Source organism: Ctenopharyngodon idella, chromosome 18, assembly GCF_019924925.1.
Source record: "Ctenopharyngodon idella isolate HZGC_01 chromosome 18, HZGC01, whole genome shotgun sequence".
Lineage (NCBI taxonomy): Eukaryota > Metazoa > Chordata > Actinopteri > Cypriniformes > Xenocyprididae > Ctenopharyngodon > Ctenopharyngodon idella.
In genome coordinates this window covers 35,724,531-35,738,290 of record NC_067237.1, presented here as the reverse complement: position 1 = coordinate 35,738,290, position 13,760 = coordinate 35,724,531, and the positions used below count along the sequence as shown (strand labels likewise).

General features: G+C 39.3%; 1 protein-coding gene across 5 annotated transcripts in view; it reads left to right on the top strand.

Moving 5' to 3' along the window:
• Positions 1–13,760, top strand: part of tcf25 (transcription factor 25 (basic helix-loop-helix)) — a 171,313-nt gene that overhangs the window by 126,861 nt on the left and 30,692 nt on the right. For 4 of the 5 annotated variants that reach the window (XM_051871405.1, XM_051871404.1, XM_051871403.1 and 1 more), the window contains exons 13-15: positions 2,597–2,684; positions 2,825–2,983; positions 4,361–4,451. In XM_051871405.1, coding sequence (XP_051727365.1) covers positions 2,597–2,684; positions 2,825–2,983; positions 4,361–4,451 — 338 coding nt within the window. The remainder of the gene's footprint in view (positions 1–2,596; positions 2,685–2,824; positions 2,984–4,360; positions 4,452–13,760) is intronic. The other variant, XR_007926298.1, reaches the window with a different exon arrangement.

Genomic DNA, 13,760 nt, shown 5'->3' with positions numbered 1-13,760 from the left:
ACTATATGAAAATAAGTGTCCAACAATAAAGATAAATCTCTTTCATGCTATTTGTATGTTAAGATGTTTTTTTTTTTTTTTTTTTTGGTCACATCATAGGACAGTACAGTTCAGTAAAAAATTTAAAAATGTAAAAAAAAAAGTAAAATAAAAAAAATAAATAAAATAAAATAATAAAAAAAAGCTGTGAATGAATTGATCAAGTTAGTGACCCCTTATCTCCCGTTTATACCCTTTTCTCAAACATCAGACTTCACACTGCATAAATATAAGTATTTTTTTCTTAAAAAATTGTGTTTTACAAAAAAACATTTTTTACTGCCTATTTGTCAACTACCCATGTACATGTGGCTAAATCAAGACAACACTGCTGTATAATGTTGTGGGCTTTAAATGAGCTCTAAAATATCTCTCCACCTGAAAAAGCAAGTACTTATATTGTTTTTTTAATCTTAAAAAAATACTGACTTACAGTGAGTATAAGAAATCATCTCAACATAGTGTAGCAGCAGATAAATAAAGATAAAATAATAAAAAAAAGTTTCAAAGACATTCTATTCAGTTTCAATGTACATTTTCATTAGTTTTTTTGAAAAGTTACATTTATTTTTGTTAGCACAAAAGTAATCCCATACAAACGCGGCATATGTGAAAGCACGCACCAACAGTCGTTACTGTTTTAAAGTTTTGAAGTGCCCCCATAATGGATTTTTCAAAATGACCTTACATGTAGTGTGTAACACTAAGTGACTGAAAACATCCTGCAAAGTTTTAAATCTGAAAGTGCACCGTATATAAAATTATTGTCTCTCAAATGTAAGAGTCAACTCTGAATCAATTAAACGAGTCGTTTGTAAAACGAATCCCAAGCCGTTTCGTTGTGACGTCAAGACGAAATATTAGCATATTGCCCGCCCACTTATTACATGCGCAGACACCAGGAAAATGAATTTTTTCAACAATACCACAGCAGTACAATCTTTTGTTGTGTTCCCGTCATTTTACTGATGACTGCTTCTCAAACCTCGGGGAGTTTAACGCAGGATTCACAAAACTCTTAGTTTTAAAATATGGATCAATGCCCAGTTTATTTGGACCAGCTTGCTCCTCTGAATCTCATCCTATAAGTATGATTAATAATTGATGTTTCTATTTTCAAAATTCATAGTTTTGTATGTTATGTTGTGTAATGTACACCCTAGTCTGTGTGTCTTCTGCTAACCGGCTAACTCACATTTCTGTAGTTCTGCTATTCAGATGTGGGTCCAATATTGTCTAAAAATTTGTCGATTAATGCAGCTTGTCTGTCTTATTACTTGGAGTAATGATCAAGGATGGAGCACAACTTTTGTTTACAAAGTGTAATGCATTATCAGCTATTCATGTTTGTGCTTGGCTAATAAGTTTACAACATAGCTGTGGGCCTGGTTCGCTTACAAAACTGTAAAACAAACTGTTTTTTTTTTCCTCTGTGTTTTTATTATTACAATAGAGTGGAGCTCTATCTGTATTGTAATAGGATGTTAAGATGCTAGTCCATGTTAACTAGTTAAAGTATTCTCTCTGTAAGCATTATGTCAAACAATGATATAGCCATTTTTACTTTGTTAATCTGGCGGAAAAGTCTGTGTACACATCTGGCCTAACTGTTTATCTTATGTTTAGAGGTTCAGCTTCGCTTGGCATTCTGTGCACCTACATAAAGTATAACAGTGACGCTTATCACATCTTATAAATAATGCAAACTAAGGTGACACTTACCATAAACATCCTGCTCCACTCAGTTTCTGGTTGATCGACTACTTCAGACATTTCATCGTCGGACTCGGGCTCGAATTGATACAGTAAAATCGATGCCATCTTTTCTGTCCATACATTTTATACAATGTCTTGCGAATTGATAGCTGTCATTCAGATATGTCTGTTATTCTGAATGTTTAGCATAGCTCTAATGTTTGCATTATTTTTTTTTTTTCACAATTTATACACAATTTATACAAACAATGCGGGTGTGGGCAGGAGTGGAACACAAGTTGCGAGACCGGGTGGTAATGGTTCTGAAAAACAGTCCTGTGCAGGGCTTTACTACTGACTCACTCATAAAGACACTCTTTGCCGCCATCTAACGATGTAATAATGTAACTTTCACTGAAGTCGAAATCACAATTACTTAACAGACCCTTTCTCAATGCATACGGCATATTATTTATATAAAACAAAATATTTATTGAACAATAATATTTAAATGAAAAATAATAGCCATTGTAAAAATATAAGAAGTTTGCACAATAGGAAATAAAATAAACACAAGCAAACAATTCAGTCAAAAGTACAAAAGCAGTGCTCTAGTTAGTACAGGATTGAAGTTAAATAAAAATATAAAGATATGAAACTTAACTTTGCCTTTAGCTTTTCTCGGCAGGTACATGAGTGTTGAATGGTCGCTGATGGCCTGGAGTGTTATGTCACAGTTATGCTTAGTTATGCTTATTAACATGCAGAATTGTCAGATGACACTGTTTCTGGCATTGTCCCTCAGACTTGTTGGCTGCATATCTTAGTGTGTTTTAAAGTTGTGTGTCAATGTGTTTTGCAGTACTGATGCCCCTTTTGGACTTATGCACAGTTCAGCCTGATGCTGCAGTGTCTTCTCATGCATTCTTTGGACCTTCAATCCAAACTGGGTAATGCATTGTCTCTTGCACACACTCTTTATTCATGTGTTTAAAATAGTCAGATCCAAAGATATCTTACTGACACAGAGCCATTGCAGCATGTATGAATGTGATGATGCAGTTGTATTTACTTTCGCTGTGTCCTTTAGGCAGCCTCCTGCACTCTCAGAGTTAGTGTCCCTGTATGTGGGCCGCTGTCACAGCCTGTGGAAAGAGGCCGGACAGATGCTCTGGTTGGAGGAGAATGTCAGAAAAGTGCTAAACAGGGTCGACAAACACGACCCTTATGTGGAGGACTGCCAAAACAAGTAAGAAACCAATGGACACAGATGTGTTTTTGTGCCTTTTTTTTTTTAAAGTTTGTAGATTTGCCTTCTCAATATCAGATTACACTTTTATTGTAACTGAGGTGCCTATAATTCCATCTTTATCCTGATAGAGTGACAGGTCATGTTGACCAGGAGAATATGATCATGAATGTCTCTGTCTCCTTTGACTTCTGACATCATGGATTTCACATATCGTACTCTGAATAATAATAATAATAATAATAAAAGTGTAGAGTGATAATGACATACAGAGACTACAAGTCTGATATGCACCCATTACTAAAAGGTCAAGCCTCAAATGGGCAGCCAACACCTCTGTTGCTCAAGCTAAAAGTATGCTGAAGCTATGACACATTATTGGAATGCCATGTACAGGCAGACAGGGTCTCAAACTTCACATTTCCAACAATGAAGGTAGGCAGAGGAGTGGAGAGCAATGATCCAGGAAGAAGTACGGTACCTGGAGGAGAAAAGAAAAAGATTGAGGGCTATAGAGCTAGCATTCCAGGGAGCCTGCAAGCTTGTGGGGGGAGGGACACCATGGCACCATCGGGAAAAGGGAAGGCTGTGGTTCCCCCAGGTTGTCCAGACAACCCTAAGGCTGTATGTGGTTCAGTGGTCTGAGAAGGTGAAGAATATTATCCTGATCAAACGTATGGTCTCATGGAAAGAAGGATGGGGCCATGCCTTTGAAAGAAAGCACCAAATACCCCAGAGACTTTTGCATCGATTTTGGGAGAAAGGATGGCTGTTCCCATTTGAGGTCTGTTGTAGAGGATTCCCTGCCCAGTCAGTATGGAGAATGTTTACAGCCATTTGAATGATAAAAAAAGAGAAGACAGCAGTTTGCAGTATGGGGGAGGCAGCAGAAAGAGCCTTTTACTGGCTAAGGAACAGGAAAGAAGAGCCAAGATGGAAGCCAGGAGGAGGAGATGAGCAGTGATTTGGCCACCACTGCCGACCCACCAACGGGCGGATGTTACGGTTTAGGATCGAAACACCCAGTGAAAGTTGGAAACAATCTGATAACATCAACCCCTCCTGGCCAAGGCTACATTCACGGAAGGTGAATGTAGGAGAAGCATCGTTTAGATTTTTTTTATTTCCATAATTAATATGACATAAGATTAAAGATGAAATCCACTTTGTAATGATAATAAAATATAAGATTAGTGTACATAAAATACATAAAAAAAATTTATAAAACAATTTGCTATTTAAAAGGTAAAGTAAAAAGATATGTTTTTTGCTTACATTTTGTGTTGGGTGCCTCTCTTTTAATGCCTGAGTGAGAAACTTTGACAGGAAACAGATGGTGGGAATGTTGATGTTCTTCTGTGGGTCTTTACTGGACAGGAGAAAGCAAAGATACCAGAGTGCTCCCAGGAACATCCATAGACATGTGCTGATGTCTGAGATCAAGGCAGCAACAGCTACTCTTCCTCTAGTAAGAGACATACCTCAGCTACATTTTCATACAGTGGCAGTAAGAATACAGTAATCAAAACCTATTCTGTTTGACACCACATGTAATTGAGCCATTGTTGATTTGGAGGGAATCCTCTGTAAACATTCATATGATGTCACCAAGAGTCTTTTTTGTGTGTGTGTGTGTTGACCACAAAACTACTTGCGGAGAAATATTGTTTGGGTAATTACATTAATTGTGCTTCAGTTCTGCTATTCTGCGCCAATGAATCTGATGTTTTGAGGCACACTTGTGTTCCCACGTTAAGTGACATCTTGTAGCAAATTAGCTCAAAGAGGAAATATTAATAATTAATCATAATTGATTAATTATTTATGATTACAAGTTATGATGAATTATGAATACTTGGATCAGTTAATATGATTAACTTGTTGTAGCTGGATTAATATTACAATCAATTAATCAGTTTGTCCAGCGAACATTTTTGAATATTCATTAATTTTAAGAAAAGGGTATTTTTCAATGCCACAGAAAAATAATTATTTCTTAGCGTGTACAGCACTTAGAGCATGTAACAAGACCAGGAATCATTAAATTGACTTTGTTGCACGCAGAGAATCAGAACCAAATATGTGTTGTGCACAAGTTTTATTAGCTAAATCACGAACACACCTATATGGAAGGATATTCCAGACTATTTTCAAAAGAAATTGCAAATTGTATTTGCAATTGCATTTTCCATATGTGGATGCATAAATTGTGACATAATCCAAACGCAATTGCTTATCTTTTCGGACACATATCTATTGTAGTTTTTCAATGGTAACCACAAATTAACCATGTTTTTCTACAAAACCATACTTTAAGGTATTTGTGTGGTTATACAAATGGTAATCAATACACCAAAAACAAACAAACAAAAAAAACATATATATATATATATATATATATATATATATATAATATATATATATATACAGGTGCTGGTCATATAATTAGAATATAATCAAAAAGTTGATTTATTTCACTAATTTCATTCAAAAAGTGAAACCTATATATTATATTCATTCATTACACACAGACTGATATATTTCAAATGTTTATTTCTTTTAATTTTGATGATTATAACTGACAACTAAGGAAAATCCCAAATTCAGTATCTCGGAAAATTAGAATATTACTTAAGACCAATACAAAGAAAGGATTTTTAGAAATCTTGGCCAACTGAAAAGTATGATCATGAAAAGTATGAGCATGTACAGCACTCAGTACTTAGTTGGGGCTCCTTTTGCCTGAATTACTGCAGCAATGTGGCGTGGCATGGAGTCGATCAGTCTGTGGCACTGCTCAGGTGTTATAAGAGCCCAGGTTGCTCTGATAGTGGCCTTCAGCTCTTCTGCATTGTTGGGTCTGGCATATCGCATCTTCCTCTTCACAATACCCCATAGATTTTCTATGGGGTTAAGGTCAGGCGAGTTTGCTGGCCAATTAAGAACAGGGATACCATGGTCCTTAAACCAGGTACTGGTAGCTTTGGCACTGTGTGCAGGTGCCAAGTCCTGTTGGAAAATGAAATCTGCATCTCCATAAAGTTGGTCAGCAGCAGGAAGCATGAAGTGCTCTAAAACTTCCTGGTATACGGCTGCGTTGACCTTGGACCTCAGAAAACACAGTGGACCAACACCAGCAGATGACATGGCACCCCAAACCATCACTGACTGTGGAAACTTTACACTGGACCTCAAGCAACGTGGATTGTGTGCCTCTCCTCTCTTCCTCCAGACTCTGGGACCCTGATTTCCAAAGGAAATGCAAAATTTACTTTCATCAGAGAACATAACTTTGGACCACTCAGCAGCAGTCCAGTCCTTTTTGTCTTTAGCCCAGGCGAGACGCTTCTGACGCTGTCTGTTGTTCAAGAGTGGCTTGACACAAGGAATGCGACAGCTGAAACCCATGTCTTGCATACGTCTGTGCGTAGTGGTTCTTGAAGCACTGACTCCAGCTGCAGTCCACTCTTTGTGAATCTCCCCCACATTTTTGAATGGGTTTTGTTTCACAATCCTCTCCAGGGTGCGGTTATCCCTATTGCTTGTACACTTTTTTCTACCACATCTTTTCCTTCCCTTCGCCTCTCTATTAATGTGCTTGGACACAGAGCTCTGTAAACAGCCAGCCTCTTTTGCAATGACCTTTTGTGTCTTGCCCTCCTTGTGCAAGGTGTCAATGGTCGTCTTTTGGACAACTGTCAAGTCAGCAGTCTTCCCCATATTATTTATAAAACCATGGGTAATTTTCATAAGGGTTGTTTTTAGAGGATTGCTTTGATTGTGTTATAGGTATTGATGCTTTTATTATTGCCTTATACAAAAATATATATCATGTGACAATCTTCTGTATTAATATTCGTTATATGTACAGTGCCATACATTTCAAATGCTTTTTTTTCTCACTAATACGCATTTATGAAAATCAGAATCAGAATGAGCTTTTTAAAATTGTATGTACCTTAATCCATGCTGTTCTAGTCTTTTACGAATGGTTCACTCAGATACTCCAAGCAGGCGTGCAAGCTGGACACACGAGTTCCACATACAACGTAGTAGCCTACTCAATCATCTCTAGTGGTATGTCCATCAAAGGACTTGTCCTAGTCCTTTAGTTGTTCTGTCCCTCACAAAAAGCCTGTCAGCCACTTCACTCAGGTTGATGAAGACAACATTACTGATGCTGCTGTTCGTCAAGGCGACAAACTCATTTAACCTGTCCAAAACTAAATGACTTCTGAGTAAGAGGAAATCTGTAGAGTATGAACTGTTGTCAACTTGCTGAACGAGCATCGTAATTTTCTCCACAATTTCACTGATTACCTCCATTTGTTCAAAGCATTCGGCATGACATTTTTTTTTTTTCTTTTTTCTTTTTATTAGGTTTATCAACAAGTATACAAAAATATACAACCCTACAAACAAAATCACAAAAAACAAAACAAAAAGTAAAATAAAAAAAAATAAAAAATACACAAACACACACAAACACACACACACACACACACACACACACAAACAAAAAAAACTTACAGGGCCAGGGGTAATATAAATTACATTATATAAAATAAAGGTGCATCAAAAGGCACTTTTTAACAACCAGGCAAAAGGTCACAGAGCATACAGCCAACTGTACATTATAATAAAGAATGAATATTATAAGATGCACACAATGTTATCGATTTTAAGGCTTTAACATTGCTGGAGGTAGATATTGTATCAAAGTAATACTTCAAATCTTTACAAAGTATAATAAATAGGGGCTATACAGACAAAAAAAATTGACCTGTGTATAAAAAAATAGCTAGTAAAATAAATAGATTAGAAAATTTAACCATGAAAAGAACCATCAGCTGCTTATTTCAAAACACCTTGTTAAATGTAGGATACTCGCATTTGCCTTGGCAGTTGAATCAGTCTGCGAAGATTCTGAATAATAATAATAATAAACTTTATTTATATAGCACTTTTCAGGCATAAGATGCAGTTTAAAGTGCTTTACATAAAAATAATCAAATAACAACGACATCACATTCAATAAAAACATTGTTCTGCCCTCTTCTCAAACGCCCTGCTTGATTTGGCAGACAGATAACGCCTTCCAATAACAACAGACACAAGAAATCTTTTCTCCAACTTTACTGTCGATCTTGGAATAATGTAACACTGTAAACATACAAAAAATTCAGAAATATAAGCTCTTTATACAGAAAATGACTAGCATTGCACCATCAGAAAAAGATTGCACAATTTGCATGACAAAGGCAATAAGGTTAACATCCGGCAAATAAAATATAAATAATTAACTGAACATACAGTACATAGAATCACAATATAGAAATACTTTCATATTGAATGTGCCTTCGGCTCAACTTAAATCGGGGAATGATAGCAGCCATAACTGCATGGTCTTCACTGCTGCTGCTGGAGATCTGACTTGTGATTATGACGTCATCATAAAAGGACTCTACAACATTACATGCAGTACCCAACTTCGAACACCATAGGGCGCCTAACTATGACCTTTAACTTAGACTAAATATTGAATGTTCTTGTAGAACAGCACACTCCCCGTCGGGCATTCAGGGAATACCAAACTTTCTTACTTGAGTTTAAACCTGAATAGTTTATTCAGAATCTTCATGAAGGAGGAGTACTTAATGGGTCTCAGGAACAGTTTGGGCCCATCTTTTCCAATGATTTTTACTTGCACTTTTCGTACTCGCCCATCTTGGCTGGGGTAAGTTTCCGTTATGATGCCCAGGGGGCAATTGTTCCGTTTAGACTGAGAGTCCTTGAGGAGAACTATGCATCCTTTTGGAAATGTTGGGTTGTTGGTGTTGCCATTTTCGTCAGTGCTGTAGGGTAGAAAGGTACTGTTTACACCATCTGTCCCAGAAAGTATGCAGCTTGCACTGTGCGCCACTATTGCTTGTACAGATCAGGCTTTCCGAAGTCCCCAGGTGGAACTGAGCTAGCATCAGTCTTTTGGGTAAGTAATGTGGCAGGTGTTAGGATGAAAGGATTTGTTGGATCGGTTGACACAGGTATCAGTGGTCTATTGTTTATAATGGCAGTGACTTCAGCCATGAAGTTGGAGAGTACCTCGTGCGTGCGTTTAGAGGATGTAATTTGCAGAAGCATAGAATCCAAGATCCTGCGAGCAATGCTGATCATACTCTTCCATGCGCCAGCCATGTGCGACGAATGCGGAGGGTTGAATGTCCATATGCAGCCGTGATCTGACAGGAATTGTTTCACCGCCTTTTCATCAACATTGGAAGGAATTTGCAAGTCTTTACAAGCTCCAATGAAATTGGTCCCTCTATCGGAGCGAATCTGTTTCACTGGACCCCGGATTGCCAAAAACTTCCTTAAAGCATTAATGAAACTGGAGGTATCCAGGGACTCAATCACTTCTATATGAATGGCTCTGATGCTTAGACATATGAAAAGCACTGCCCATCTTTTGCTTTCTGCATAGCCACCTCTTGTCCTACGAGCAGATACTGACCAGGGGCCAAACACATCCAATCCCACATGTGTGAAGGGAGGCTCTGCACTGAGCCTGTCAGCGGGGAGGTCTGCCATCTTTTGAGTCTTGCAGCCCCTCCTGAGTCTGCGGCATATAACACAGGAATGGATGAGACTGATCACACATCTTCTGCCTCCTATTATCCAATAGCCAGCAGATCTTATCGCTTCCTCTGTGAAGTGGCGACCTTGATGATGATGAAAGTGTCGTGTTAGAAGTAATGCTACATGGTTCCTACCAGGTATGATGAGGGGTCATTTTTTCAGAACCTAGATCAGTTTTGACCAAACAACACCCGACCCTCAGCAGTCCTCTTGGATCAATGAAGGGATCTAGTTTTCGAAGTGTGCTGGTTTTGGGAAGTGGTTCATTTCGTTTGAGGCATCGCAACTCGTCAGCATAAGTTTCCTGTTGTACTGCTCGTATGATAACTTCTGTGCTTTGGAGTATTGTGTCAGCACTAAGAGGAAGTTTGCAACAGTGTCATCCTTTGCATGACTGAGGGGTGTTGTTTTGGCCCTGCTTATAAGAGTGTGCAACATGAATCAGCTTTCCAACAGCTCTGACCAGTCGGCTCCAGTCCGAAAAGCGTTCAAAGCGATTTGAGACAATGGTATGCAACATTGTTACTTGTGGACGAACTTCTGAATCTTGATCAGGATCAACAAGTGTAAAGGATTCTTTAGGGAAAGTCTCTGTTTTTGGGTGATGCAAGAATGCCGGTCCGCTGAACCAGATAGTGTCCTGCAATTTAATTGGAGCTATTGGTCGTGTTGTAACATCAGCTGGATTATGCTCTGAACTCACATAATGCCATTGTTCTGGATTGGTGCTGTTCCGGATTCTCTGTACACGGTTGCTTATGTAGACATGAAATCTACGTTTCTCATTATAGATGTAACCAAAGACCACTTGACTATCCGTGAAGAAGGTAATCTCATCGAATTTGACAGAAATCTCTGCAGTGATAGTTTCCATCATGTTCACAGCTAAGACAGCCGCACAGAGTTCCAGACGAGGTATAGTGTGCCCTGGTTGTGGCGCTAGCCTTGCTTTGCCTGTGATGAACCCCATGTGACAGTTACGATCTGAGTCAACTGTTTTGAGGTAAGCAACTGCTGCGATTACTCTCTCGGAAGCATGAGAAAAAACACAAAGCTCCTTTAACTTGGCACCTGACAATGATGTGGGCCCATAGCTTCTTGGGACTTGTACATGTTGCATTTCTTGCAAAGAATCTCTCCATTCCTCCCACTCCTTTTGTTTGTTCAGAGGTAAGGGCGCATCCCAGTCAGCAGCATTCTCAGTTAGCTCTCTCAGTATTACTTTGCTTTGAACTGTGATAGGGGCCACAAATCCTAGTGGGTCGTACAAACTGTTCCTCCTCCTCTGAATTCCCCCTCTCCTTCTTGAGCTGCTCGGCGAAGACAGTAAATGGCCACTGCCGGAGAGGGACTGTTCCCAAATACATGTACCTTCATACGGTATTCCGTGACCTTATTCTCTGGGTTATTTTCTTGAAACCACAGGAACCTGAGGTGGTTTCTGTCTGCAGGTTGAACTTTAAAGCAGTGCAACATTTGTTGCATGTCTACCGTGAAGGCAACGGGCTCTTTGCGAAACGCATGAGGACTCCGAGGAGACTGTTGTTGAGGTCAGGACCCGTCAAAGGGAACCTTGTTCTGCGATGCACCGTTGCATTGAGCGCTTGAGACAAAGACCACTCGGATCTGGGATGGCTTTTTTGGATGGTATATGCCGAAAGAAGGTAAATACCAACACTGTTCATTGGGACCAACTGAAGGAGCTATTTCTGTATGATCATTTTGGAATAGCCTTTCCATAAAGGCTACAAAGTCTTTTTTCGTCTTAGGCTTCCTCCTGAAAGACCGTAGAAGTGAACTGAAATGTTCCACAGCTTGTGGACGATTGTTTGGGAGATATTGCCTTGGCTGCTTGAATGGGAGTTGAGCAACCCATGAATTTTCCTCATCTTTATAGACTTCTATGTCCATGATCTGCAGAAAGTGTCTGTCCTCGATTGACAGAGCTGTTTTCTCATTGTCTTTCGTTCTCTGAAATACATCCCATTCTGTTAGTCTTCCCTCCTTGATAAGAGACTTGGTGAGTGACACACTTTGGAATCTATCCTTTACAGTTTAATTGTTAGGACATGGGCGAAAGTATGTAGACTGACCATTCTCCATAATGTTGGTGAGGTAAGTTTGGACGAAGCTAGGTTTATGAACTTTCCTGAGGCACATGTCTCCAATGATAACCCATCCTAAGTCCAACTTGTGTGCAAAAGGAGCATTTGATGGCCTGTTCACTTGCTTATGGGCTTTGTGGACTCTGATCATATCTCTGCCTAACAGGAGAAGAATGGTAACTTGAAGATCTGGCTCTGGAATGTACCTCGCAAGATGTTTTAGGTGCCTGTGTTTACTAACCTCTTCTGGAGTGGGGATTTCAGAGCGATTGTCTGGAATTTCGTTCCACCTCAAGAAGCACTGGCAAGGGTAAGACTAAGCTTCTATCAAAGGATTCCACATGAAAGCCTCATGCTTGTCTGCCTTCTGTTTCGACTGTACCTGCACATGTTTTGAGAGTATAGGCTATGTTACACTCTGTAATGCCAAACAGATTGAAGAATTCTGATCGAAAGATTGCGAGTGATCTGTTACTTTGATCATCTAATATCGCATACATTTTGACTGCTTTCTCTGGGTGGTTTTCAGGAAACACCTTCACAAGACATACATCCACATACCTCTGTACAAGCTGAGAAAACCTCAGATTCCACAGGTACGTCCTCACTCACTTTGTGATCTTCTGATGTAGGAGATCGTGGTTCTCTGGTCCATGGTGCTGGACCTGGATGGAGTGCTGCCATGTGGGGAAACGCTGCCGCATTCTGAACACTTAACAACCTGATCACAGTTTTTCGGCTCTGGGGAAAACAGGTTTGTTTGACTGTCTATTTGGTTTGCAAGATTCTTCCTGTACAGCTAAGAGAAAGAAACTTGGATCATTGCGCATTTTAGCTTGCTGACATACAAAGTCTACTAGGAGCTTGAAGGTTGGAAAGGAAACTCTGTAGTCCTCTTTGTACATAGATCCCACTGTGAGCCAGTTTTTTTTGTCAACTGAATGGCAATTTTTAGGTTATCGGATTTACTCCCCGTGGTGTGTCTAGATAGGAAAGACCCATCAAATCGCCATCCTGCTTAGCTGCTTGGATCTCCATGAGCAAATCTCCTAGCTCGAGCAATCTGTGATTGTCTCTGTTGGATATTTTTGGGAAGCTCTCCAGTTTCCCCAAATAGAGCGCTCTCTACCATTTTCCGGCAAGCCATATGTTTCGTAAAGTGTGTCCCAAATCAGACTGAGCCCTTGTAGTGTATGGTTAACACTCAGGGGTCGGCTGGTCGTGCTGGCGATACCACCTTGCTTTTTTCTTATCAGTATGAAAGAAACTCAAAATACTCCGTCAATTTTGCACATACAATTAAGAGTTATACACCATTTTAATTTGTGAAATATCTTTTTATTTGTGTACACTCAGAGTAAAAACAAAATGTTGTGCATTTTGCAAAATAAAGAAAACTAACATGATGCGTGATCTGTTGTCTCCCTCTGAACAATCTGATAGCCCAATCTGATAGTTCTCAGAAAATGAACTGTAACTTAGTAAATACTAATCACAAAAAAATGAGACTTATGTCTAAAGAGACGTTGAAATGTCAGGTTTTAAATCATGTAAGTCAAATCGAAAACAAATATTCTGTTTATGTAATCTGAATGAAAAGAGAGCCATGTCAGACGTCCGTGATTCAGCTCATTATCCGCTAATGTGGCCACGCCCACGGAGCGAGCGCTATTCAGACGCAAATTCTGAGGCAATACATGTATACATCATTACAATAGTGTATTTGTTATCTTCAAAAGTGTCTATCTGCACGTTATAGCCATGGTTAGCAATCTCTGGAAGGCTCTGTTGTTAGTTCCTGGAATGTGTAGTGATTTTTACTTTCGCCCATTCAAGGACGCGAAGTAAAGTAGGGATTGGTACTCACGTCACCGCTGACGTTGTGATTTTTGGATCACACGTCACTTAAGGTGTGATTATGAGTACATCAGATGACCACTTTCCCCTTTTCCTAGCATCCTAGCATCAGCTATACTACATCTAATGGGAATTAGGAAATTGTATACTGATAATATACAACAATGCCAAGGTCTCTG